Below are 27,952 nucleotides of genomic sequence, written 5' to 3' on the forward strand. Positions count from 1 at the left end.
AGGAGAGAGCTCCCGGCGGATGGCCTCCACTTTAGATTTTAAAAATGCTGAAAATTGGTCTGGTGAAAGACTAGGGGGAGGCCCATCACTCAGAGCATAGGTCATGCACTATACAGAATAACTCTGCCTGCTGGTTGGACGCTTTGCTTATCTGGTTAGCGAAGTAAGTTTGACAAGCAGCCTTTACCTTAGACAGGTAAAGGCTAGTTGCAACCCTAACAGCTAGCCAATTATAATCCGGGTTCTTCCTCCACCTACGCTCTAGCCTTCTCTTAAATCGCTTCATTGCTCGAAGGTCCTGGTTAAACCAGGGTGTTGGCCGAGCTCTACGCAGGAGAGGGTGATTAGGCGCGATCGTGTCTATAGCCCTAGTGGCAGCGGTAGACCAGCTGTCAACCAGGGCCTCGACAGAAGCACCAGCCAGGTCAGCCATAACTCATGTCATCCTGGAATCCTACAGGATCCAGTAGCCCTCGAGGGTGGACCATAGCAATAGATCCCTGCTCCCTGCGAGGGAGGAGGGCTATTACGAGGTTACATTTTATTAGGTGGTGATCCGACCACGACAAGGGGACCAACACAAGGTCATCAGACCACGCTCACTCCAGTTGGTGGAAAAAACCAGGTCCAGTGTATGACCTCCCACATGGGTGGGGCCATTGACATGTTGGGACATGTTCAAAGAAACCATGGTTTCCAAGAACTCAAGAGCTGGCCCGGATATCTCTGCCTCCGTGTGCACATTGAAATCACGCAAAACTAAAAGCTTCGGGGATCCCAACAATGCCGCGGAGACAAAGTCCACCAGCTCCGGTAGGGATGTTGCTGGGTCACGGGGAGCACGTTGCCCAGCAAAATTCCACTACCATCCCTGGCCCCAATCGACACGTGGAGGTCCTCCAGACCCGGTCTTACCACCGCGGAGCACCTAGTAACCTTCAGAGTGCTTTTATGTGTAATGGCTACTCCAGTCTACCTTGGTGATGGACAGCATAACCGGGTGGACAGGAAAGCGCAGGGGGGGCCCTCTCTCCCAATCCACATTTTGGTTATGCATGCCAGGTCTGCATCCTCCTCCAGGATGAGATCGTAAATCACCTGGGACTTATTGAATACAGACCTGGCATTCAACAGCACCAGTTTTAGAGTGGAAAGTTGGCTGGTCGATTGATGCTGACGGTTGATCACAGTCCCAGAACAACGAACAGCCTTCAAGCATCTATAGCATGAGACAACATATAAGCCTGGACTTTGTCTGAATTCAGTAAATATTATTGGATCTTATGCTCAACACGATGAGTCACTCTGTTTATTGAGCTTGGTTGGTTGTCCGAGACCCTCTTTGTCAAAACCCCCAGTTTCTTATCATTTGCAATGGGAGACCCATGAACCAGCATGCATTGGATCTCAAAAGGGTGCGATCCTGAGCTTTTGGATGGTATCTCATTCTCTCTATGCTGGAAGGGATAGTAGGATCCCAAATCATAGCAACATGTTTCATCTGGTTTTCCCTGGCTGACCAGGGCCTTGGGGTTCAGGAAATCCTCTGCCCTACAATTAGCCCGGCCATTATGTTTGACACCTGCTTCCTTTTTTCAAAATTTACAGGCCCCCTGGGCCCCTTAGCAGAATTGAGCACAACAAGTTGTTCTCTTATCCTGCTAATATATAGTCTTGTCTCCCTCTTCCTGTGCGTAAACCCTGTGGAACTTTACAGCCCGTGGGCTCCACTTCAAGGCAATGCTTGGTTTGAAGAAATAGAGAATGAGTAGTTGATTCAGGGTGAATCATTTTTCATGAAGCTTGATGTATAGAGCAAAGCAAGCTTGATTGAGCTTTTAGGTTGAAGTCTACATTTCAAACCTCTCTTTTGTCTTTGATTTGTTGTTTCTTGTGCTGTCTAAGGAAGGGCATTGTACTCACAAGCTTAGAAATTGTCAGTTAGGTGACAATGCAAGTCAGCTTTTCCAACTGGGGCCGTTTTTTGCTAGCTTTCAGGCTAGTCTTCTTCCTGTTCCTCCTCTTCCTCCTCCTCCTTGTCTTTCCTCATACGTCCCACAAGAGTTTGAACACCCTCAGATATAGGAGAGAGCCAGATGTTCCATATACTCTCCCTCCTTCTAGAGAAGATGTTCTCATTGGAGAAATTGTGTCTGTTTTCTTTCCTGAAATGCCTTCACCCCAGTTTAAGGTGCATCCAGAAACCTCACCAAAAGGAGTGTAAGTACCTCTTTATTGTTTGAAGGGACTGTACTGGATCTGTCGTGGTGTAAAAGCACTCTGCTTATATTATCTGGCTTTAGACTGAGTGCTATTTCACCAACCCATGGGCTTTTTAAAAGTTGTTACTTAAAAGAGTCAAAAGAATTGCACAGACTGGCTGGTTGATTCAGTTTGGACCAAGAAAGAACAGCACACAAGCAAGTGGCTAAGGGCTCCCAGAGGACTTTCCCTCTTTTCCTCCCATTGTGCATCCCCCATAGTCTTCTGCATGAAGCAGCCCAAACATACTATCCATTGAAAGAGCCTCCCTCTACACCCCCACCCCAGCTCTCTGACCTTGTTTCAATAGTGTTTTAAGCAGCCCAGGTTTGTTCCACTGTCTTACACTACCCACAAAAAGCAGTGAAGTCTCCTAAGGGCTAGAGACTTTTCCCCCAGCCTTAATTAAAAACTCGGAAATCTGAGCTGCTATAAGTGTAACAGGGACTAGATGGTATATGTAAAATCTGGACCAACCCATTCAACTAGGCCATATTGTATCTCAAAGTTTTCATTCCTTTCTGGATATTTTTCATATGATGGCATAGTCCACATCTCTACAGAGGGGCACATTCACAGAATGATGTCTTGGACAGATGCCGTGGATTCTTACCAACAGAAATTTAGTGTCCCCCAGAACACTTTAATTAGATGTGAATGTTCCCCAGAGGTGATACTAGGTGTTGTTGGTCACTTAGCAGAATGTTTGAGATCAACCAATAGAGTGATCAAAGGAGAGTGAATGGGTTTGTGATCAGTGAAGTGACCTAAGGGTTCATCATGTTTGTTGTCACAAAACAAGCATCCTGTCTAGTTCCACAAGAGGGACAAATGAAACATTCGCCCAATAATTCAGATGGAGAAAGACGCCCAAATTGGTTTTGTTTGGAAGATCATCAATCAGAATGTTATAGCAGTTCCTTTCCTTTCTTTCTCTGCTGTCACGATATAAGACCTTGTGACTTCTCTTTCCAGCGTCATTCCTAAAAACTACCAGCACGTCTTGGCCTTTCTGTTTGCCATTCATGAGATCAACAACGACAACAAGCTGTTGCTAAATACCACACTGGAATCTTCTGTGGCTAGTGATTTTTTCAGTGCATGGAGAGCCTGTAAGGCCACCCTCAATCTGCTTTTCAGATCTCAGGGGAATGTGTTGAACTACTCCTGTGAGAAGGGGGCAAGGCTACTGGCCGTCATCGGTGCCTTAACCTCCCCCAGCTCCATCCAGATGGCCAACGTCTTAAGCACCTACAAAGTGCCACAGGTATGTCTTTTCATGTGCGGGCAGAGAGAAAGCCTTTAAGAAGGAGATGATGGGAGATTGTACTTGGAGAGGTGGTTCGTTATGCTTGGATTAGAAAGGGTGCCCCATTTGCAAATGGGAGAGAGAGACAGAGAGAGCTGCTCTTGCCTTGATACTGATCATCAGCTCTCTGTGTGTTTTCACTATAGATTGCACACAGAAAGGGATCTACTACTGATATGGCTATTTAGGCAGGCTTTCCCTCCTGCTGTTCTCGAGAAGTCCTTCACATGAGCACTAGAATTCCACAGTTTAGCTTTTTTTGAAGTAAACTAAAGACATGGCTATTTAGGCAGGCTTTCCCTCCTGTTGTATTTTTCAAAATCTGTATTTTTATATCTTGGATTTTTGTATGTTTTTGGTTTTATTGTTTTCAAACTTTGTTATGCCGCCCAGAGTAGACTATCTGTCTAGATGGGCGAGGTATAAATCTAATAAAATAAATAAAAATAAAAAATAAAAAAAAATAGTAAATCAATCATGTGGTTTTTCCACCATCTTCTTTTCAAGCTTCCTTGCAGAAGCCTTTCACATAACCATCATTCTTCCTGAAATCATCCATTTGGTTTTTCATATGGTGGCATACAGGAAAGTGATGTATTCGAAGTCAGAGCCTAGGTCCACCCAGTTATAGAGAATAGCACTGGCCCTCTCTGAGGTTCTGACAAGGAGATGTGGGTGTTTAAAAATCATATGGAGATGGTAGGGCGTACCATCTTAGCCAGTGTCGGGCTGCTAGGGCTGTGGTTGTGCACAACAGGTGCTCCTCATAAACCATAAAGTATTGTGTGTGAGAGAAAAGAGGTTCCCTCTATTCACGTTATCCATCCCCTCCATAATTTTTTACATCTCAGTCATGAGTACCCTCAGACGCCTTTTCTGTAGACTAAAGAGCCCCAAATGCTGTAGCCTTTCCTCATAAGGGAGGTGCCCCAGCCCAATCATTTGAGTCATTCTCTTCTGCACCTTTTCCAGTTCCACTCTGTCCTTTGTGAGGTGCAGCAACCAGAACTCCATGCAATACTCTAGGTGTGGCCTTACTGGCGTTTGGTACAATGGCATTAAAATGTTGGCTGTTTTATTTTCGGTCCCCTTTCTAAAGATACCTAGCATGGAACTGGCCTTCTTTACGGCCGCCGCACACTAAGTTGACACTTTCCTTGAGCTGCTCACCAGCACACCAAGCTCTCTTTCCTGATCCTTCACGGACAGCTCAGAACCCCTTAATTAAGTTTTGATTTTTTGCCACAATTTGTATTACTTTACAAGTTCTTATATTGCAACGCATCTCCCATTTTGCTGCCCATGCTTCCAGTTTGGACAGATCCTTCTGGAGATCCTTCTGGAGGTCTTCATGATCCCTCCTGATTTTCACCAACCAGAAACATTTTCTGTCATCTGCAAACGTGGCCACCAGCACATGAATGATGACCCAATGATTTGTTATTTTTACGACACAAATCATTTTTATTATTCCCTCTTCCTCTAGCTTTCCTACGGTTCTTTTGACCCAGTCTTGAATGACCAAACCCAGTTCCCCTTTTTCTTCCGGATGATTCCAAATGAAGAACCTCAGTACGATGGGATTGTTGAGCTGCTCAAATATTTTGGGTGGAACTGGATTGGCCTCCTCCTGTCCAGTGATGGCACTGGGGAAGCGTTTCTCCGAACCCTGAGGCCAAGGCTCTTGCAGAACAACATCTGTGTCGCTGTGACTGAATTCCTTCCAGTGGTGACAACCCACAATTCGAACAAGACAGTTACTGCTCTCCTGGGCACCCTCTTCTCTGCACTCTGGTTGCACCCACTTAATATATGGCTCATCCATGGAGATGGGCAATCAATGGACGGTTTGCGACTAATTCTCGTTACCTCAGAATTTGTCCGGAATCAGCCAATGGAAAAAGTTTGGATCATAACAGCCCAGTGGGATTTCACCTCTGTTCTCCCTTGGGATCCATTCACAGCAAAGTCCCTCAATGGCACTTTGTCCTTCTCCCTTCACTCCAATGTGGTGCCAGGATTTCAAGATTTTCTTGAGAATTTGAACCCCTACAAGTCAAATGTTGTCTACATCCAACTATTCTGGCAAACTGCCTTCAGGTGCTCACTTCCACCGTATGACTTCCCTTTCGTAAGTACGTGCACTGGGGAAGAGCGTCTTGGGAGCCTCTCTCGGTCTGTGTTTGAGCTGGAAATGTCTGGGCAGAGCTACAGTATCTACAATGCGGTCTACGCTGTGGCACATGCTCTTCACGCCATGTCCTCACTGATAGCAAAACAGAGAGCCATGAGGACTAGAGACAGAGAGTGTCGTTTGGCTGGTGAACCTTGGCAGGTAAGTTAGGCTTCCTCCAGGCTGCAGACAAAGTGTAAGGAGCTTCCTTGTGCACAGAGAAATTTCATATAATATACCTTGAAGAAATAGTAGTGCCATGTAAGGAGAGTTCCAGAATTTATCCCACAATTTAGCTCCCTATTTCTTCCAGAACATGGTGAAGTGACACCATCTGTTGACTTTCTGTGGATTATTTGGTTAAAGAACATTTAAAGATCCTTTTCCCCACATGGTAACCTCCATTTTTCTGGGAGGCCTGAGGATTTAAGAAGTGGTAAAAACACGTTGTTTCTTCTGTCCAAGGAACCTCTGTCGGGAGAAAGGTGGGGTATTCAACATAGAAATAAAATATAGTTGATGAGATGAAATACAATGTCCAGTAACACAGACCTGTGATAGTATTCAGCAGAGCATATTTTCAAAATCTCTCTAAGAAATCCTATACTTTCTCTGGCCCAAATAATGTTCTTACTGTCATGGAAGCTTTTATAGCCAACAACAACTTTTAGGTCACTACTAAGGATCTATGGTTGGTACTCATTTCTGGTTAGTGGGTAGACTGGTGCACTGGGATTGTGGAGATGAGTGTTCAAATTCCACTCTGGAGCTGTAGAACAGGTAAAACCATTGGGTTGTCGTCCTGGCAAAACCACTTCTTAGATATCTCCCTTACCTTGGAAGCCTTCTGAGGTTCTGACTTGATGGCCCGTATCTAACTGATGATACAGGAGAACAGAGTAGAACTATCCCATTATTGTGGTTTGTCTTTTCCATTTTGGTGTTGCTGTAATCTTTCTTCCATTGCAAGATATGAAATCAAGCCAGGGGAGGTGATGAATAACCCCCTGGATGTCACTGAACAGAGCTTGTCATGAGAGTTGAACACTAGGCATTCCTCTAAAGGCAGCGTGAATGGCAGTCCTCATCCTCCCCAGTTTCCCCTCACCATCGCCCAGTCATGTAGGTTGGGTTGAGAGATTGTTACAGCTATGAATGAGGTCAACTGTTGAGTTTCATGGCTGAGATTGGATCTGAGCCCAGGGTCTCCAGATCATCCAACACGTGTCCTGCTTACGATTGTAACTTCAGGGTATCTGAAGCTCAAACATCCTTGTTCTACTCCTGGGTTTTGAGCACAACGTGAATGCTGTCCATTTCAAAGATGGATCTTTGGCAGTGGAACCTCTTGGCTCAATGGAATTTCTGGGGAAGAAATCCAACCCGGAGGTGGCAGCTGAGCCCTTCCCATGCAACAGAAAACCCTCGTCTTTTAGTCCAGACGTTCCACACATCCGGCCGCTTTTTCCTTTTGAAAAGACACACTCGTGGGACTTCCAATTGATTAATATTAATAGAGTCATTAAAACATTTTTGATGGATGAAAAATTGCATTTACTGAAATTTCAGAAAGATAATTCTTAACTCCTCTCTTACCATTTGCACTACAAGCACCTCCTTCTCGTCCTAAATGTAGCTTCACTTTTTCCTGAGAAACGTCCGCTTCAACAACACTGCTGGGGATGAAATCTTTTTCAACGAGAACGGGGACCTGGAATTTGGGTACGACGTCAACAACTTGGTGACCTTCCCCAATCGGTCCTTCCAGAGAGTGCGTGTTGGTTGGATCGATCCTCATGGTCCTGATGGAAAGAAGTTCACCCTGAATGGAGGTGCCGTTGTGTGGAATCCCAAGTTCAATCAGGTGTCCATTCTTTTGTGGAAGGATTCAATGCACCAAATCCTTCCTGATGTTTAGAAATCAACCCCATGATTTACAGCAACAACAGTCTTTATTTGCGGTCTCCGACCCATTAAAATACATACATAAAATATTTATATGTATGAGGAAGCAATTAAAACATTAGAAGACAGTTAAAACAGTATAAAAACGCAAATTGCCTATACATTGTTTTTTTATATTAATATTGTATACAATTGGACACTGTTAATTCTGCGGTCTCCAACTCAATAAAATGCATACATATAATATTTATAATAAGAGGAAGCAGTTAAAACATTTCAAGGCAGTTAAAACAGAATAAAATAATAAGATAGATTACCCAAACATTGCTTTTGTATTAATATTATATGCAATCAATCAATCTTAATTCTGCGAACTCTGACCCATTGAAATACATTCATATTTAAAATAGATAGGATCAATTAAAACAATTATTCATGTTTAAAATAGATAGAAGCAATTAAAAACATTTCAAAACAGCTAAAATGATAAAATTGATAAAATAGATTACCCTTATATTGGTTTTTTATTTTTGTTTTTATTTTTATGACTGAGTTAGGTAGAGGTCAAGATTGTTTTTCGTATTCTTTGAGCAGAGAGAAGGAATTTCGCCACTGATTCGGTGGTTAACTTGTTAGTGTCGCTTAATAAATATTTTGTGTACCAAATCAGAGTCCTGCCTTTGAAGATATTCATTATGGGCTTGAGGAATTTGATACGCTCATTTCTGTAGAAATCACATTCCAAAAGGACATGCTTCAAAGTTTCAATTTCTCTATCCTTACAGGGGCACAATCTTTTTTCGTAAGGGGTGCCAGAATATCGCCCATCAAAAATTGTGGATTGGAGGCAGTTAAATCGGGCTCTTGAAAAAACGTGCCTGTATTTTGGAATAGTCAATTTCTCTAAATACCTAGCACTTTGGGAGAAGTCATAGTTCAGGCCAAGGTGCAAGATGGAGCACGTTTTATGAGCCATTGCAGTGGAATACTGGAAATCAACGTCCCTGATCCGCTTTTCTAAGATAGAGTTGGCTGCCTTGGGTTCCTGGGCATAGAGAAAGTCCAAAGAGAGCCCTAATAGATGCAGTTTGGCTGGAAAAGTTTTAAGCCAAGAGCTGTTATAGACATCTTTCTGTAGTAGGCCAAGGTATCCCATAGATGGATCAGCATGTGTTGCCTTGTTCCGAAATCTGAAAGCAGAGAGCCACGCACTGCATTCTAGTGATGTTAGCCCAGTCTCTAATCGTAAGGCAGCTGCAGGGACGCATCTTGGCATTCCCAGAATGGATTTTAGAAAATGTGAGAGCACACTCTCTATACATGTGTGAAATCCTAGGATCCAAGTTGGTATGCCATATAGCAGTTGGGGCAGAATCTTGAGCTAAAAAACTTGGATGGCAGCTGAAATTGTCCCCCTTTACTAAAGAAAAAGCGCATGATGGTTTTCTGCATGTTCTGGGTTGGTTGGATTATGGTCCGTCTATGGGCAGCCCAGGAATGTTTATGATGGAATGTAATACCTAGGTATATTCGCAAAGGCTTTCACGGCCAGGATCTAATGGTTGTTGTGGGTTTTTTGGGCTCTTTGGCTGTGTTCTGAAGGTTGTTCTTCCTAACGTTTTGCCAGTCTCTGTGGCCAGCATCTTCAGAGGATGCTGACCACAGAGCCTGAAAAACCCACAACAACCATAATACCTAGGTACTTTATCTGTTTTACTTGCTCAATGCGTGAACCGTTAATTGTCCATTTTCTAGGTATTACAGAATGAGTGAAAACCATGATTTTTGTTTTAACAAAATTTATGACCAATTGATTGTTCTCACAGTAAATCATAAATGTGCAGATCAGCCGTTTAAGTCCAATTTTCGATAGGGACAGAAGAACTGCATCATCTACGTACAGCAGTAGGGGGCATTTGATCTCTGCTAATCTGGGAAGATGGAAGTCTGTTCCAAGACATCACCCAAGCAGATCATTTAAACACAGGTTAAATAGTATGGGGGCTAATATACAGCCCTGTCGGACCTCTTTATTAACCTGAATAGGTTTTGTCAGGTTTCCTTCTGTTCCACATCTAACACGGAGTGTGGTGCCCTGATAAAGACATTTAATAAAAAACAAAAGTCTCTTATCTATAGAGGTTTTGTATAATTTTAACCATAGAATGTCTTTTGGGACAGAATCAAAGGCTGATTTTAGGTCTATGAATGCAGTATAGAGCCCATTTCCATGAGAGGACATATATTTCTCCGCAAGATGACTCAAAACCATACAGTGATCAATTGCTGATCTACCCTTTCTAAATCCTGCCTGTTCCTTCCCCAAGATATTTTCCTCCTCTATCCAGGTGAGTAGTCTTTGATTTAAGTGATTAGAATACAATTTGCCCAACACAGAAAGCAGACTGATTGGTCTGTAGTTGGTTGGGTCTCCTCTTTCTCCTTTCTTAAAGATAGGTATTATTATGGCTTCGGACCAAGCAATGGGAAATTTACCCGAGTTGTTGATATGGGTAAACAAGTTTGCCAACAAAGGTGCCCACCAATTCATGTTAGCCTTCAGCATTTCAGGGCGAATGGCATCTGTTCCCGGGGCCATACCCGATTTCATACTTCTAATCAGGGTTTATTATTTCGGTCACTGTGACTGGCCTCCATGGAGGGGTGTCATTTAAATTTATAGGTGGAGAGAAATCTGTAGAATTCTCTTTGATTTCCCTGAATAGAGTAGAGAAGTGCTGTTCCCAGATATCTGCTGGGATGTTACAGCTGAGCTGGTTCGAGGGGGAGCTCCGGGCATCAGTGACAAGAGCCCAAAAGAGTTTAGACTTTTTATTTAAAGTGCATTCTATTAATGCATTCCATCCCTTTTGAATTGCTTGTCTCTTTTTACATGCTATTAATTGTTTATATTTCTTTTTAATATCATAATATTCTGCGGGTAATACGTCCAGGTTTTCCTTTCTATAGTTGTTATATACGTCTCTCAGTTGGTTTTTAACTACTTGACATTCTCTGTCAAACCACTTGGGGCCACTTCTCATTAGTGAGGCTTGTGGAAGTTGTTTGGTGGTTAGGGCCGTATTCATTGCATTGATTAAGACTGAATATTTATTTATGGCAGTAGTGGCATTTGTGGCTTCTATGATTGAATTTTTTAGGGACTCCCCCTCAGCAGAGCCAAAGAAACCTTCTAGCTTCTCGTGGGTTTCCTCTGTCCATTGTATTCTCTTTTGTTTGAAGCTTGGGTGTTTGTCTTGGAGATGAGGTTTTGCACTCAGATGGGCAGATTGTGAAAGTAGGAGGGTGGTATTAAGGGGCAGGTGGTCACTATCTAGCCTTAGGCCTACAGAAAGCTCTAGTACCTCTCTAAATAAAGAGTAGGAGATTAGCACAAAATCCACAACACTGCTTCCATGTCCTGATACATAGGTGAATTCAGGGCATTTGTCATACTGGGGGTTCCCGTTTAATATTATAAGACCAAGACGGGACACCATTTGGATCATACAGATGCCACCATAATTCACTTGACTATCTTTGGACGTTCTGTCATAGCTAGGGGCAAAGATCTCATTGTCAACTGTCCCCCATAAACTGGAAGAAAAGAGTGCACTGATATTTGAGCCTAATCTTGCATTAAAGTCCCCCATTATGAATAACTGGGCTCTAGGGAATTTGCATTCTATATAATTTTCCAGGTCTTCCCAGGGTTTTGCTTCGAGGTCCACCCTGCTATGTTCCATGAGATAACTTTGAGTTGATCATGTTTTGCATCCGAGGTCTCCCCTTTGTCCCGTGCATAGTTATCCGGTTGTGTGGAACAGATTCTAGCTGTGGCATCCTTAGGCTGCAGAGATTGTCAATTTAACTTAGTAGTATCAGGAAAGTTTCTCTGGGCTTCATCTAGGGGTGCCTTGGCTATCAGGCACAACTCGGGATGGTTCGCAGGCACTGTCAAGTTAGAGATGAGTGTCCTTTTGTTTATTGTTATCATGGGCTCCAAAGGGGGTTTCACTCTATTCTTAGTCTGTGTCACTACTGGGGCACCAGGTATAGGCAATTGATGGTTTGTTGGGTCTTCATTGTTATTTGGGGGCTGCCCCAAATTCCTCAAGGCTCAAATTCCTCCTTTCCCCCCTTCTTTTCCACCCTACTGGAATCTAAAGCATTTTCTGCAACTGCTAACTCTGTGGCCAGGTCAGGAGCATAGTCTTCCTTATTTGTTTCTATTCTTGAACATCGATACTCAACTGACCAGTCAAGATTAGGGGCTGGTGATGATGTTGTAATTTCATTGGTATTTTTAGTGCCCTCCTCGTTGGGAGAGAAGAAATTTGTAATTTTCTTTTGTTTCCCTTTCCTCTCTGCTAATAAGTTTCCATGTAGTGGAGAAACCCCATGTTCCTTATAACCCTGTCTAGTAAAAACCATTATCTGACAAGAGCTGGTTATTCCTGTACTAAACCATAAGATATATACATATAGTAAAAATGTGCATTACTTTTAGTAAGCATATAAATATACCCTACCAGTAAGAAAAAGATTTCCAGAATTGGTTCGACTTAACAATAGTAGTAATTTCAGAGGCAGAAAAAAAAACCCACCCAAATATATATAATGGCAAGCATATATTATGGAATGTTCTAATGTGCTCTTAGGTCTTTAGTGGAACTTCTTTAGGGGATTTGGACAAGCATTGGTCCAATTTGGTTTAAGTAAAGTTCGTGCATCAATAAGGGAGAGAGACTTGATGAGCTAATAGGTCCCTTCCAAAGCTATTATTCTATGTACTCAGACACACACAGACATGGCCTCACAAATCTCTCCTCCCATCCCTTCCTCTTTGAAAATCAGCTAACACCTCCACGTTCCACTCTCCAGTTGTTTGTGTGGAGGAAGGAGTTCCTTTTCAGTGGCCTTTGTATGGGACATCAGGCTTAGCGTTCTCCCCCTGCCTACGGACTCGCTCATCTTTTTTTTTTTCATTTTCCTTCTCTCCCTGCCAGTTTATTACAAGGAAAGGCCAGAATCTGCTGTCCCTGTAATCTGTTGGCGAAAGGAGGAAGTTCTGGCTCTTTCAGAATTCAAATTTCCCTTTCTTTTCATGTTTGTCCGATGGTCCTTGTTGCCGTTCATGATCAGGGAGATGATTTCCTTCCTGGTCATGCACACCTGAAAAAGAACTTGGCCCTCTGAAATGGACACACCCTGCAATCGTCATCGTGAACTCGAGGAAATGACCCTATTTCTCTTAACCTCCCCCTTTTCCTCTTGGATGTCCTTATAGACAGTTCCTCGTGCCGCCTGTGTGGAGAGCTGCCAGCCCGGTTACAGCAAGATTGTCCAGCAGGGGGAGCCATTTTGTTGTTACCAATGCGTTCGGTGCCCGGAAGGCAGAATTTCGATCCATGCTGGTACAGTAAACCCTGGACTTACGAATGGCCCTACCTGCGAACAATTCAACTTACGAACCCACCCAATAGGGAAATAACATTCTCCACATACAAAATTACCTCAAGTTACGAACAGGAAAAAAGGGCCCCCTCCCTCCCCTTAGAGGCTTCTGGAGGAGAAAAAAGGTCAGAATATTAAAAATAAATAAAAGAAAGTCACTTACGAGGCCTGGGTAGCCCCCGAGCTGCAGGAAAAAGAGCACCAAACAGCTACAAGCCGACAGCCAGAAGGGAGCCTGGCAGCCATTTTGTGCTCTTTTCTGCTCCTGCCCCCCTCGACCCACCTAACAGCTGATCGGCTGGCTCTTAAGAGGCTTCCGGAGGCTTGCTCAGCACCTAAAAAGGCTGGGGAATAAAGCTGGGGAATAAAAACATTGCTGCCTTTCCCTTGCCCCCAGGAGGCTTCTGAAAGCAGGGGAGCTTTATTCCCCTGCCATTTTAGGTGCTGAGCAAGCCTCTGGAAGCCTCTTCAGAGCCAGCTGATCAGCTGTTAGGTGGGGAAAGGAGGGGGCAGGAGCAGAGAAGAGCACAAAATTGCTGCCAGGCTTCCTTCTGGGTGTCAGCTTTTAGCTGTTTGGTGCTCTTTATCCTGCAGTTTGGGGGCTACCAAGGCCTGGTAAGTGACTTTCTTTTATTTATTTTAAAGGTTTTTTGGACCTTCCCCCCCAGGAATGCATTAATTAATTTTCAATGCCTTCCTATGGGAAATTTAGTTTCAACCTAAGAACGTTTCAACTTATGAACAGACTTCCAGAACGGATTAAGTTCGTAAGTCGAGGGCCCACTGTAATTGGAAAAAGAGGCAGCTTCAATGAGGACAGAGTGAGATGGGGTCCCTGCTTTTAAATATTGGTCACATACCAACCCTTTTTCACTAAGATGGTTGCAAGGAGGGATATCCAGAGATTTATGGCTTACTCTGTGCCCCAGTAAAGGAGCCAGGCAGGTGTCCTTCTGGATGACATGCCAAGTCAATTCTTCTCTGGATCTGTGTATTTCCATTCAGGTGGTTTTTTTAAAAAAAATGTAGGGGAAGTGGCTTTGGACTCGGATTCAAGAGGGCTACACAACACCATGAATTTTAGGGATCCGGAAGTCGGGACTATTTATCTCTGCTGGAACAAATTCATTTTGGAGGTGGTGAGCATCAGAACGCTGGAAGCATTTTGGGGGAAAGGAGACAGCCAATGGTCAGGTATACTTTGATTTGGATCCCTGCATTGAGCAGGGATATGGACTCCTTGCCCTTATATGTCTCTTCCAACTCAATTCTTCTAGGATTCTGTGCCCTTCTCCTACCTGGCCTGGGTTGCTTCCCGGAGGGTTAGTAACTGGGAAAGCTTCCTGTGAGCCTCTTCTCCCAACACCTCTGAGCCGCATGCTCCTTGGTGCTCCAGGGAGAACAAAGCAAGCAGGTGGAGAAGCAAGGGAAAAAGTACCATATTTTTTGCTCCATAAGACGCACTCCCCCCCAAAAAATGTCAGAAGACTCCCAGAAGCTGGCAATTTCACCCCCTGGCCCTGTGGGGGTGGGTGGGGGGAGCATCTCAGGGGTCAGAGGGGGTGATATCGCCACCTTCTGGGACTCTTGAGGCTTGGGAAGCTTCAGAAGAGTCCCAGAAGCTGGTGATTTTCCCCCCTCTGGCCCAGTGGGGGGGCAGGGCGAGCCTCCAAAGGGTCCTATGGTGTGTTCCAGAACCCTTTAGAGACTCACCCTTCCCCCCTGGGGGTCAGAGGGGGGCGGAATTGCTACCTTCTGGGTCTCTTTTGAGGCTTGGGAAGCTTCAGAAGAGTCTCAGAAGCTCGCGATTTTGCCCCCTCTGACGCCTGGGGGGCAGGGTGAGTCTCTAAAGGTTCCTGGAACACACCCTAGGACCCTTTGGAGGCTCACCCTTCCCCCCTGCCAGGCCAGAGGAGGCGAAATCACCACCTTCTGGGGCTCTTGAGGCTTGGGAAGCTTCAGAAGAGTCCCAGAAGGTGACGATTTCGCCCCTTCTGACCCCCGGGGGGGCAGGGTGAGCCTCCAAATGGTACTATTATGTGCTCCATAAGATGGACCTCTCCATAAGGCTCACCAGTTTTTAGGAGAAGAAAACAGATTATTCTTTCCTCTTTTCTTCTCCTAAAAATTTGGTGCGTCTTATGGAGTGAAAAATACAGTAGATGTCGGAATGCAAATCCATTTCACTCTTTGATGAGAACCTTTGTTTCAAAGTGTCTTTTGCGTTCTTTCTGGATTTTAGATGCAGATCGATGTGAGAAGTGCTACGAAGATCGGTATCCAAACCAGGGCCAGGATCACTGCCTCTTGAAAAGTGTGGCTTACTTGTCCTACAGAGAACCTTTGGGAGCAACTTTGGGGTGTTGTGCCTTTTTGTTATCTGGACTGACCGTTCTGGTGATGGGGGTCTTCCTTCACTCCCGACACACTCCCCTTGTCAAGGCCAACAACTGGAAGCTCACCTGTGTCCTGCTCTCCTCTCTCTTCCTGGGCTTCCTCTGCCCCTTCCTCTTCATCGGCTGGCCTGGGAAGATCTCCTGCCTTCTGAGGCAAGCCACCTTTGGCATCATCTTCACTGTGGCTGTTTCTTGTGTTTTGGCTAAAACCGTCACGGTGGTTCTGGCCTTCATGGCCACCAAACCTGGAAGCAGGGCCAGGATGTGGGTGGGAAATAGGTTGGGAGTGTCCCTGGTGGTTCTCGGTTCACTTATTCAAAGTGGCATCTGCATCGTGTGGCTGGCGACCTCACCCCCTTTCCCAGAGTTTGACAGGAACTCTCAAGTGGACCAGATCATCGTGCAGTGCAATGAAGGCTCAGACAGGATGTTCTACCTTGTCTTGGGTTACATGGTCCTTCTGGCCATCACCAGCTTCATCGTGGCTTTCTTTGCCAGAAGGTTACCCGATAGTTTCAATGAAGCCAAGCTGCTCACCTTCAGCATGTTGGTGTTTTGCAGTGTGTGGGTGTCCTTTGTGCCCACCTACTTGAGCACCAAAGGGAAATACATGGTGGCCGTGGAGATCTTCTCCATCTTGGCTTCCAACCTTGGTCTACTGGGCTGTATCTTCTTCCCCAAATGCTACATTATAATCTTGAGACCGGACCTAAACACCAGAGAACAATTAGTTAGAAAAAAATAACGCTGACTGTCGTTTATTTAGGTTCTTTAGTTCCTTGACCTATTTCTTTTTCATACAGTCCTACAGTAGTTATTAAAAAAAGATGCAAAAGTTGAGACTGGGTAGGAGTTAGGGATGTCCTTCCGCCTCCAGCATGCGAGCCACAGACAACTCTTTTGCAGTGTGGTTGTCCAGCTAGCATCTCGTCCTTCATTTCTTCTTAAAAGAGATACAAAGCCACGGACATCATTGGAGTCAATCCTTTTGGGCTTGATAGGTTAAAAGTAGGGCTTTGAATTGTGCTGGGAAGCAGATGAACAACCAGCAGAGCTGTTGGCAGAGGTTTTTATGTGGCCTTGTAACCAGGCCCGGTTATCTATTTGGCTGCCGTGTTTCTGAACACTTTTCAGAGGCAGGCCCACCTGTTAAGAAGGGAGAAAGTGCGAACGAAAAAGTAGCGATTTGTAAGGAAACTTCAACAATCCTTAGAGCTCAGCCACTCTGCGCATGAGAAACTAACTGCTTTGCTGAGATGCGAGAAATTGCTACCCATGCACAAGGTCCTCAAGGAACAATGAACGGCTGCATACTTTTGTTTCTATTTTAGAACTGTATAAAAACTTGTACCCTGTTGATCTCGGGGTCCCCACCCTGCTGGGCACCTGAGTGCGCACTTGCTTTATCTGAATAAACCTGTCGCCGTTTCCTCCGAGAAACTGTCCGCTTGTCATTATTGCTTGGGCCTTAGCTTCATAGAAATAGCTGAGACACCATGGAGCGAGTTAGAGGAACTGAGCCAGGAGATCATTTAAAAGGCAAGTGTTTCTGTGCCAAAGTCAAAGTCCTGGTTCTGACCTCAAGAGGTCTAAATGGTTTGGATCTAGGGACGGCATTGTGACTGCGCAGGGTGGAGAGAAGGAGGCAGGAATCTGGTGGGAAGTTTTCCTGCACACTGGAATAGACCGTGCCAAATTTCCTGAGCTCCAGATTAAAAAAAAAAAATCAAACATCTGATAAGAGGAGAATTTTTTAAACTAATAGAATGAGGTTTCAATGTTTCACACTGTCTTCGTGTGGTTCAGAACCACAGAGACCACAAGGTTAGCAGCTCAGCATCCTCGTCTACTGCAAGGGGTTTCCGAAGAACCTCTGAGACCGCAGGCTGAGGCCTTACAACATCACTAGACTCGATCCCAGGGACGTTATGAGGCGAGGCCTTGTGATGCCTCAGGGACAGGGCAGATTAAAATTGGGAGCCACCCCAGGTTCCATGCTGTCTCAGGACCAAGAAACAGACTTTATCCTCCATAGGGTACCACTTCTCCTGAGTTGAGTCTCCATCCTTCAGACCAGACAACCCAAATGGGAACCGATTTCTCATGCAGGGAACTCCATTCCCCCCCTTGATTGGGTCGTGAAAGATCAAGTCAAAGTTTTAAAGCAGGGAGGATAGGGTATCGTTTATATACATGTTGGCACATTACACAGATACTATCGCTCAGGAGCACAATAAACAACTATTTACTGATTGAGCTTCACTTCCAGTTTCCTTGCTCTGTAGCATTTCCTATAGCATGAGACAACATCTCAGTCTGGACATTGTCTGGACTCAGTAAATTTTATTGGATCTTATGCTCAACACTTTGTTTATTGAACTTGGTTGTTTGTCCGAGACCCTCTTTGTCAATTCCCCCAGGTTCTTCTCAATTGCAATGGGAGACCCATGAACCAGCATGTATAGGATCTCAAAAGGGTGCAATCCTTAGCTTTTGGATGGATTTCATTCCTTCTATGCTGGAACTGATAGTAGGATCCCAAATCATAGCAACATGTTTCCTCTTGTTTTCCGTGCCTGACCAGGGCCTTGGGGTTCAGGGAGTCCTCTGCCCTACAATTAGTCCGGCCATTATGTTTGACACCTGCTTCCTTTGCAAATTGTACAGGCCATCTGGGCCCTTTAGCAGAATTCAGCACAACAAGTTGTTCTCCTACCCTGCTATTATATAGTCTTGTCTCCCTCTTCCTGTGAGTAAACCCTGTGGAACTTTATGGCCCGTGGGCTCCGCTTCAAGGCGATGCTTGGCTTGAAGAAACAGAGAATGTGTAGTTGATTCAGGGTGAATCATTTTTTCATGAAGCTTGATTAATAGAGCAAAGCAAGCTTGATCGAGCTTTTAGGTTGAAGCCTACATTTCGAACCTCTCACAAGCTTAGAAATTGTCAGTTAGGGGACAATGCAGGGCTGCCTTTCCAACTGGGGCCATTTTTTGCTGGCGTTCAGGTTAGTCTTCTTCTTCTTCCTCCTCCTCCTTGTCTTTCCTCATACGTCCAACAAGATGTTGAACACCATGAGATGCAGCAGAGAGCCAGATGATGAATATACTATCCCTCCTTCCAGAGAAGATGTTCTCATTGGAGAAACTGTGTCTATTATCTTTGCTGAAATGCCTTCACCACAGTTTAAGGTGCGTCCAGAGACCTCATCAAGAGGAATGTAAGTACCTCTTTATTGTTTGAAGGGACTGTGCTGGATCTGTTGTGGTGCAAAAGCACTCTGCCTAAATTATCTGGCTTTAGACTGAGTGCTTTTTCACCAACCCATGGGCTTTCAAGATGTTGTTACTTAAAAGAATCAAAAGAATTGCACAGACTGGCTGGTTTATTCAATCTGGACCAAGAAAGAATGTCACTCAAGCAAGTGGCCAAGTGCTCCCCCATGACTTTTCCTCCCATTGTGCACACCCCATTGTCTTCTGCATGAAGCAGCCCAAACATACTATCCATTGAAAGATCCTACCTCTACTTTCCCACCCCAGATACTGTCTTAAGCAGCCCAGGTTTGTTCCACTGTCCTACACTACCCACAAAAAGCAGTGGAGTTTGCTAAGGGTTAGAGACTTGTCTGCCAACCTTAATTAAAACACTGAAATGTGAGATGCTAATAGTGGAACAGTGACTGGGTGGCATATCTAAAATCTGGGGAAATCCAATTCAACCAGGCCATATTATAACTCAAAGTTTTCATTCCTTTATGGGTGTTTTTCATATGATGGCATAGTCCACATTTCTGCAGAGGGGCGCAATCACAGAATGATGTCTTGGACGGGTGCCGTGGAGTCTTATCAACAGAAATTTAGTGTCCCCCAGAACACTTTATTAGGTGTGAATGTTCCCCAGAGGCAGTAGTAGGTGTTGTTGGTCACTTAGCAGAATGTTTGTGATCAACCACGAGAGTGATCAAATGAGAGTGAATGCATTTGTAATCAGTGAAGTGACCTAAGGGTTCCTCATATTTGTTATCACAAAACAAGTATCTTGTCTAGTTCCACAAGAGGGACAAATGAAAGATTCACCCAAAAATTCAAAAGGAGAAAGATGCCCAAATCAGGTTTGCTTGGAAGATCATCAATCAGAATGTTATAGCAGTTCCTTTCCTTTCTTTCTCTGATGTCACGATATAAGACCCTGTGAAACTCTCTTTTCAGCATGATCCCAAAAAACTACCAGCACATCTTGGCCTTTGTGTTTGCCATTCATGAGATCAACAAGGACAACAAGCTGTTGCCAAATACCACACTGGGATCTGTCGTGGCTGAAGATTTTTTCAGTGCACGGAGAGCCTGTGAGGCCACTCTCGATCTGCTTTTCAAATCACAGGGGAATGTGTTGAACTACTTGTGTGAGAAGGGCGCAAGGCTCCTGGCCGTCATCGGTGCCTTAACCTCCCCCAGCTCCATCCAGATGGCCAACGTCTTGAGCACCTACAAAGTGCCACAGGTATGTGGGTTTCATGTGCGGGCAGAGAGAAAGCCTTTAAGAAGGAGACGATGGGAGATTGTACTTGGAGAGGGGGTTGGTTATCCTTGGATCAGAAAAGGTGCCCTATTTGCAAATGGGAGAGAGACAAAGAGGGAGCTGCTCTTGCCTTGATACTGATCATCAGCTCCCTGTGTGTTTTGACTATAGATTGCACACAAAAAGGGATCTACTCCCTTGTAGAGATGCTGCCAACTCAGCCTTGCTAGGGACTGCTTGGAATCAGCTGCCAAAGGCCCACGTTCTCTATAGCTTTGAATAACCTTCGAACTGCAGAGCTGGAAGGGACCCGATGGATCCTCAAGTCCAGCCTCTTTCCGGGAAGCCCAATGGGGAATAGACCTCCCAACCTCTGGCTTCAGAGACAGAGATCTCAACCACTGAGCAATCCAGCACTTCTCGAGACGTCCTTCACATGAGCACTAGAATTCCAGATTTTAGCTTTTTTTGAAGTAAACTAAAGACATGGCTATTTAGGCAGGCTTTCCCTCCTGCTGTATTTTTCAAAATCTGTATTTTTATATCTTGGATTTTTGTATGTTATTGGTTTTATTGTTTTTAAACTTTGTAATACCGCCCAGAGTAGGCTATCTGTCTAAATGGGCAGGGTGTGCACAGCAGGTGCTCGTTATAAAGCACAAGAAGATAAGAAGAGCCCGCTGGATCAGGCCAAGGGCCCATCTAGTCCAGCTCTCTGTATCTCACAGTGGCCCCACCAGAGGCCTCTGAGAGCACACGAGACAATGAGATATCTGTCTCCTGTTACCCCCCACTCCTGCATCTGGCCTTACAAGCGTATAGTACAATGGCATTAGAATGTGGGCTGTTTTATTTTCAGTCCCCTTTCTAAGGATGCCTAGCATGGAATTGGCCTTCTTCACGGCCGCTGCGCACTTGGTTGACACTTTCATCTAGCTGTCCACCAGCACACCAAGCTCTCTTTCCTGATCCCTCACGGTCCACTCAGAACCCATTAGCTAAAGTTTCAAATATTTTTGCCCCAATGTGCATTACTTTACAAGTTCTTATATTGCAACACATTTGCCATTTTGCAGCCCATTCTCCCAGTCTGGAGAAATCCTTCTGGAGGCTCTTCACAATCCCTCCTGATCTTCACCACCAGGAAAATGTTTTGTGTCATATGTGAACGTGGCCACCAGCACATGAATGATGACCCAAGGACACAAATAATTTCTATTATTCCCTCTTGCTCTAGCTTTCCTACGGCTCTTTTGACCCTGTGCTGAGTGACCAAACCCAGTTCCCCCTTTTTTTCCGGATGATTCCGAATGAAGAACCTCAATACGATGGGATTGTTGAGCTGCTCAAATATTTTGGGTGGAACTGGATTGGCCTCCTCCTGTCCAGCGATGGCACTGGGGAAGCGTTTCTCCGAACCCTGAGGCCAAGGCTCTTGCAGAACAACATCTGTGTCGCTGTGACAGAATTCGTTCCTCTGATGACAACCCACACTTCGAATGAGACAGCTACTACACTCCTGGGCAGCCTGTTCTCTGCACTCCGGTCGCGCCCGCTCAATGTATGGCTCATCCATGGAGATGGCCAATCTATGGAAGGTTTACGAATTGTTCTATATAACTCGGAAATTGTCCTGAATCGGCCAATGGAAAAAGTTTGGATCATAACAGCCCAGTGGGATTTCACCACCGTTCTCCCTTGGGATCCATTCACAGCAAAGTCCCTCAATGGCACCTTGTCCTTCTCCCTTCACTCCAATGTGGTGCCAGGATTTCAAGATTTTCTTGAGAGTTTGAACCCCTATAAGTCAAATGTTGTCTTCTTCAAAATATTCTGGCACTCTGCATTCATGTGCTCATTTCCAGCGTATGACTTGCCTTTTCTAACTACCTGCACTGGGGAAGAGGGTCTTGGGAACCTCCCTCGGTCTGTGTTTGAGCTGGAAATGTCTGGGCAGAGCTACAGTGTCTACAATGCAGTCTACGCTGTGGCACATGCTCTCCATGCCATGTCCTCAGCCACAGCAAATCAGAGAGCCATGAGGACTAGAGACAGAGAGGGTCGTTTGGCTGGTCAACCTTGGCAGGTAAGTCAGGCTTCCTCCAGGCTGCAGACAAAGTTTTAGGAGCTTCCTTGTGGACAGATAGAGAAATTTCGTATAATATACCTTGAAGAAATATTAGCGGCAAGTAAGGGGAGTAGAATTTATCTGACAATTTAGTTCACAAGGTCTTCCAGAACATGGTGAACTGACACTACCTGTACTCTTTCTGAGGATTATTTGGTTAAAGAATATTGAAAGATGATTTTCCACAAGTGGTCGAATCCTATTTTTCAATGACACTTCAGGATTTAAGAAGTGGTAAAAACATGTTGATTCTTCTGTATAGGGTCCCTCTGTCGGGAGAAAGGTGGGGTATGAAATAAAAATAAAATATAGTTGAAGAGATGAAATACTTTGTCCACTAACAGTGGTAGAATTTGCCAGAGCATGTTTTCAAGATCTCTCTGATAAATCCTGCACTTTGGGTGACCCTAAAATATTTCTTAATCTCATATGGACTTCATGGAAACTTTTATAGCCAACACTGAGTTTTAGGTCACTACTAAGGATCTATGATTGGTACCCATTTCTGGATAGTGGGTAGACTGGTGAACTGGGATTGTGGAGACCAGTGTTCAAATTCCTCTCTGGAGCTGTAGAACAGGTAAAACCATCGGGTTGTCGTCCTGGCAAAACCACTTCTTATATATCTCCCTTACCTTGGAAGCCTTCTGAGGTTCTGACTTGATGGCCCGTATCTAACTGATGATACAGGAGAACAGAGCAGAACTATCCCATTATTGTGGTTTGTCTTTTCCATTTTGGTGTTGCTGTAATCTTCCTTCCATTTGAAGATATTAACTCAAGCCAGGGGAGGTGATGTGTAACCCCCTGGATGTCACTGAACAGTGCTTGTCATGAGAATTGAACACCAGGCATTCCTCTAAAGGCAGTGTTAACGGCAGTCCTCATCATCCCCAGTTTCCCCTCACCATCTCCCAGTCATGTAGGTTGGATTGAGAGATGGTTACAGCTATGAATGAGGTCAACTGTTGAGTTTCATGGCTGAGATTGGATTTGAGCCCAGGGTCTCCAGGTCATCCAACACTTCTGCTGCTGACGATCGTAATTTCAGGGTATCTTCTTGGCTCCATAACTCAAACATTCTTTTTCTACTCCCGGGTCTTGAGCACAACTTGAATGCAGTCCATTTCGAAGATGGAACTTTGGAAGTGGAATATATTGGCTCAATGGAATTTCTGTGGAAAATCCAGCCCGGAGGTGGCAGCTGAGCCCTTCCCATGTAACAGAACATCCTTGTCTTTTAGTCCGGATGTTCCACACATCTGGCCACTTGTTCCTTTCGAAAAGAGACACTCATGTGACTTCACATTGATTAATATTAATAGAGTCATTAAAACATTTTTGATGGATGAAAGGTTGCATTAACTGAAATTCCAGAAAGATAATTCCAACCCCTCTCTTACCATGTGCACTACAAGCAGCTCTTTCTCTCCCTAAATGTAGCTTCACTTTTTCCTGAGAAATGTCCGCTTCAACAACACTGCTGGGGATGAAATCTTTTTCAACGAGAACGGGGACCTGGAATTTGGGTATGACGTCAACAACTTGGTGACCTTCCCCAATCGGTCCTTCCAGAGAGTGCGTGTTGGTTGGATCGATCCTCATGGTCCTGATGGAAAGAAGTTCACCCTGAATGGAAGTGCCGTTGTGTGGAATCCCAAGTTCAATCAGGTGTCCATTCTTTTGTGGAAGGCTTCAAGCCATCAGATCCTCTCTGATGTTTACAAATCAACCCCATGATTTAAGCATTACCACACTGGGTTTGAGATGAAGAGGTTGTATTTAGATATGAAGAGATAGATGTCCAGAGTTCTTGGCCATGAGGAGGGCTCACCCATAGGGGCTCCGTAGCATATTTGTTGGGAGTTGGAAAGACAAGAAGGGGCAATGGAAATGAGGGATGAAAATCTGGGGAAAATCAGAATTGGGTTCCATTTCAAAGACATGTGCTCTTAGCTCTTTAGTGGAACTTCTTTAGGGCATTTGGACAAGCATTGGTCAAATTTGGTTAAAGTAAGGTTCCTGCATCGATAAGGGAGAGAGACTTGATGAGCTAATAGGTCCCTTCCAACGCTATTATTCTGTGTACTCAGATACACACAGACATGGCCTCACAAATCTCTCCTTCTCCCCTCAGAATTCAAATTCCCCTTTCTTTTCATGTTTGTCCCACGGTCCTTGTTGCCGTTCATGATCAGGGAGATTATTTCTTTCCTGGTCACCAACATCTGAAAAAGAAATTGGCCGTCTGAAATGGGAGCACCCTGCAATTGTCATCGTGAACCTGTGGAAATGACCCTATTTCCCTTAACTTGCCTCTTTTCCTCTTGGATGTCCTTATAGACAGTTCCTCGTGCCGCCTGTGTGGCGAGCTGCCACCCCGGTTACAGCAAGATTGTCCAGCAGGGGGAGCCAGTTTGTTGTTACCAATGCACTCGGTGCCCGGAAGGCAGAATTTCCATCCATGCTGGTAATTGGAGAAAGGGGCAGCTTCAATGAGGACAGAGTGAGACGGGGGCCCTGCTTTTTAATATTGGTCACATACCAACCCTTTTCCACTAAAATGGTTGCTAGGAGGGATGTCCAGAGATCTATGGCTTACTCAGTGCTCCAATAAAGGAGCCCAGGCAGGGGTCCTTCTGGATGACATGCCCAGTCAATTCCTCCCTGGTTCTGTACATTTCCATTTTAGTGTTTTTTTTTAAAAAAAAAAAAAACGAGTGCAAGTGGCTTTGGACTGGGATTGAAGAAGGCTACACAGCACCATGAATTTGAGGGATGCGGATGTCAGGAGGGTTTTATTTATCTCTCCTGGAATGAATTCCCTTTGCAGGTGGTGAGCATCAGAACAATGGAATCATTTTGGGGGAAACAAGATAACCAAAGGTCAGGTATACTTTGGTTTGGATCCCTGCATTGAGCAGGGGTTTGGACTCCTTGGCCTTATAGATCTCTTCCAACTCAATTCTTCTAGGATTCTGTGCCCTTGTCCTACCTGGCCTGGGTTGCTTCCCGGAGGGTGACTAACTGGGAAAGCTTCCTGTGAGCCTCTTCTCCCAACATGTCCAAACCCCATACTCCTTGGTGCTCCAGGGAGAACAAAGCAAGCAGGTGGAGAAGGAAGGGAATAAAGTATATGTCGGAAAGCAAATCCAAAAGAAAAAAAACCTTCCAGTTCACCCTTTGAAGAGAACCTTTGTTTTAGAGTGTCTTTTACTTCTAAGCTTTTGAAATGAATTTGCCTTCCTTCATGAGAGGAAACATTTTTGAACACTTGTGGTTTTCTTTCTGGATTTTAGATGCAGATCAATGTGAGAAGTGCTATGAAGATCGGTATCCAAACCAGGGCCAGGATCGCTGCCTCTTGAAAAGTGTGGCTTACTTGTCCTACAGAGAACCTTTGGGAGCAACTTTGGGGTGTTGTGCCTTTTTGTTTTCTGGGCTGACCGTTCTGGTGATGGGGGTCTTCCTTCACTCCCGGCACACTCCCCTTGTCAAGGCCAACAACTGGAACTTAACCTGTGTCCTGCTCTCTTCTCTCTTCCTGGGCTTCCTCTGTCCCTTCCTCTTCATTGGATTGCCTGGGAAGATCTCCTGCCTTCTGAGGCAAACCACCTTTGGCATCATCTTCACTGTGGCTGTTTCGTGTGTTTTGGCTAAAACCGTCACGGTGGTTCTGGCCTTCATGGCCACTAAACCTGGAAGCAGGGCCAGGATGTGGGTGGGAAACAGGTTGGGAGTGTCCCTGGTGGTTCTCGGTTCACTTATTCAAAGTGGCATCTGCATTGTGTGGCTGGTGACCTCACCGCCTTTCCCAGAATTTGACAGGAAATCTCAAATGGACCAGATTATCGTGCAGTGTAATGAAGGCTCAGACATGATGTTCTACCTTTTGTTGGGTTACATGGTCCTTCTGGCCATCACCAGCTTCACAGTGGCTTTCTTTGCCAGAAGGTTACCTGACAGCTTCAATGAGGCCAAGCTGCTCACCTTCAGCATGTTGGTGTTTTGCAGTGTGTGGGTCTCCTTTGTGCCCACTTACTTGAGCACCAAAGGGAAATACATGGTGGCCGTGGAGATCTTCTCCATCTTGGCTTCTAATCTGGGCTTACTGGGCTGTATCTTCTTCCCAAAATGCTATATTATAATCTTGAGACCGGACCTAAACACCAGAGAACAATTAGTAAGAAAAAAATAACGCTGACAGTAGTTTATTTGGGTTCTTTAGATCCTTGACCTATTTCTTTTTCATACAGTCCTACAGTAGTTATTAAAGAAAAGCTACAATGGTTCAGACTATGTAGGAGTTAGGGATGTCCTTTCGCCTCCAGTATGCGAGCCACAGATAACTCTTTTGCAGTGTGGCTGTCCAGCTAGAATCTCGTCCTTCCTTTCTTCTTATAAAAGGATGCAAGGCCACAGACATCCTTGGACTCAACCCTTTTGGGGCTTGATAGGTTAAAAGCAGGGCTTTGAATTGTGATGGGAAGCAGATGAATAACCAGCAGAGCTGTTGGAAGAGGTGATTATGTGGCCTTGTAACCAGGCCGGGTTATCTATTTTGCTGCCGTGTTTCTATACACTTTTCAGAGGCAGGCCCACCTGTTAAGAATGGAGCAAGTGCCAATGTAGTGCTTTGTAAGGAAGATTCAACATTTCTTAGAGATCAGGTCTGCATATGAGAAACTAACTGCTTTGCTGAGATGCGAGAAATTGCAACCCATGCACATAGTCCTCGAGGAACAATGAATGGCTACATACTTTTGTTTCCTTTTTAGAACTGTATAAAAAGTTGAACCCTGTTTATCTCGGGGTCCTCACCCTGCTGGGCACCTGAGTGTACACTTGTTTTATCTGAATAAACCTGTCGCCCTTTCCTCCAAGAAATTGTCCACTTGTCATTATTGCTTGGGCCTTATGTTAATAGAATTAGCTGAGGCACCATGGAGCGAGTTGGAGGAAGTGAGCCAGAAGATCATTAAAGCAAGCGTTTCTGTGCCAAAGTCAAAGTCCTAGTTTGAACCTCTAAAGGCCTAAATGGTTTCGGTCTGGGGATGGTATTGTGACTGCACAGGGTGGATAGAAAGAGGCCAGAATTTGGTGGGAGCTGTTCCTGTATGCTGGAATAGATAGTGCCAAGTTTCAAGTCTAATCCCAGGCTAGTCCTGAGCTCCAGATACTAAAAATTCAAACATCTGATTATATGAGAATTTTTTAAGTAATAGAATCAGGTTTGAGTGTTTCCCACTGTTGTCATGTGGTTCAGAACCACATAGAGCACCAGGTTAGCAGTTCAGCATCCTCGTCTACTGATAACGGATTTCGAAGAAGCTCTGAGACCACAGGCTGAGGCCTTACAACATCACTAGTCTCAATTCCAGGGATGAAATGAGGCGAGGCCATGTGACGTGCCAGGGACAGGTCAGACTGAAATTGGGAGCCACCCCAGGTTCCATGCTGTCTCAGGACCAAGAAACAGATTTTATCCTCCATTGGGTATCACTTCTCCCGAGTTGAGTCTCCATCCTTCATCCTGGCAACCCAAATGGGACCTGATTTCTCATGCCGGGGACTCCACCCCCCCAATTGCATCCCAAAAGATCAAATCAAAGTTTTAAAGCATGGAGGATAGGGTATTGTTTGTATATATGTTGCGACCTTACACAGATACCAATGCTCATGAGCCCAATAAACAACTATTTACTGATTAAGCTTCACTTCCAGTTTCCTTGCTCTGTAGGATTTCCTATAGCATGAGACAACATATAAGTCTGGACTTTGCATTCAGTAAATGTTATTGGAT

At 44.8% G+C, this 27,952-nt stretch overlaps 2 protein-coding genes and 1 long non-coding RNA gene across 3 annotated transcripts; all 3 read left to right on the forward strand.

Annotated features, from left to right (window-relative positions):
- Positions 1-1,279: 1,279 nt before the first annotated feature.
- On the forward strand, positions 1,280-11,298 carry LOC144583762 (uncharacterized). The gene is made up of 2 exons (XR_013537696.1): positions 1,280-3,529; positions 7,381-11,298. It is a non-coding gene; the product is annotated as an uncharacterized LOC144583762 (long non-coding RNA).
- A 291-nt stretch (positions 11,299-11,589) lies between these two features.
- On the forward strand, positions 11,590-27,036 carry LOC140708308 (vomeronasal type-2 receptor 26-like). Its single transcript, XM_078378782.1, has 3 exons — positions 11,590-11,610; positions 12,940-13,066; positions 15,349-27,036. Exons 1-3 carry the CDS (start codon positions 11,590-11,592, stop codon positions 16,245-16,247), a joined length of 1,047 nt encoding a protein of 348 aa, XP_078234908.1. The 3' UTR covers positions 16,248-27,036.
- Positions 19,713-27,036, forward strand: LOC140701360 (vomeronasal type-2 receptor 26-like). Its single transcript, XM_072976965.2, has 5 exons — positions 19,713-20,003; positions 21,259-21,582; positions 23,593-23,820; positions 24,493-24,619; positions 25,374-27,036. The coding sequence occupies exons 1-5, from the start codon at positions 19,713-19,715 to the stop codon at positions 26,345-26,347; spliced, it is 1,944 nt and encodes a 647-aa protein (XP_072833066.2). The 3' UTR covers positions 26,348-27,036.
- Positions 27,037-27,952: the final 916 nt, after the last annotated feature.

This window comes from Pogona vitticeps, chromosome 6, assembly GCF_051106095.1.
Source record: "Pogona vitticeps strain Pit_001003342236 chromosome 6, PviZW2.1, whole genome shotgun sequence".
Taxonomy (NCBI): Eukaryota; Metazoa; Chordata; class Lepidosauria; order Squamata; family Agamidae; genus Pogona; species Pogona vitticeps.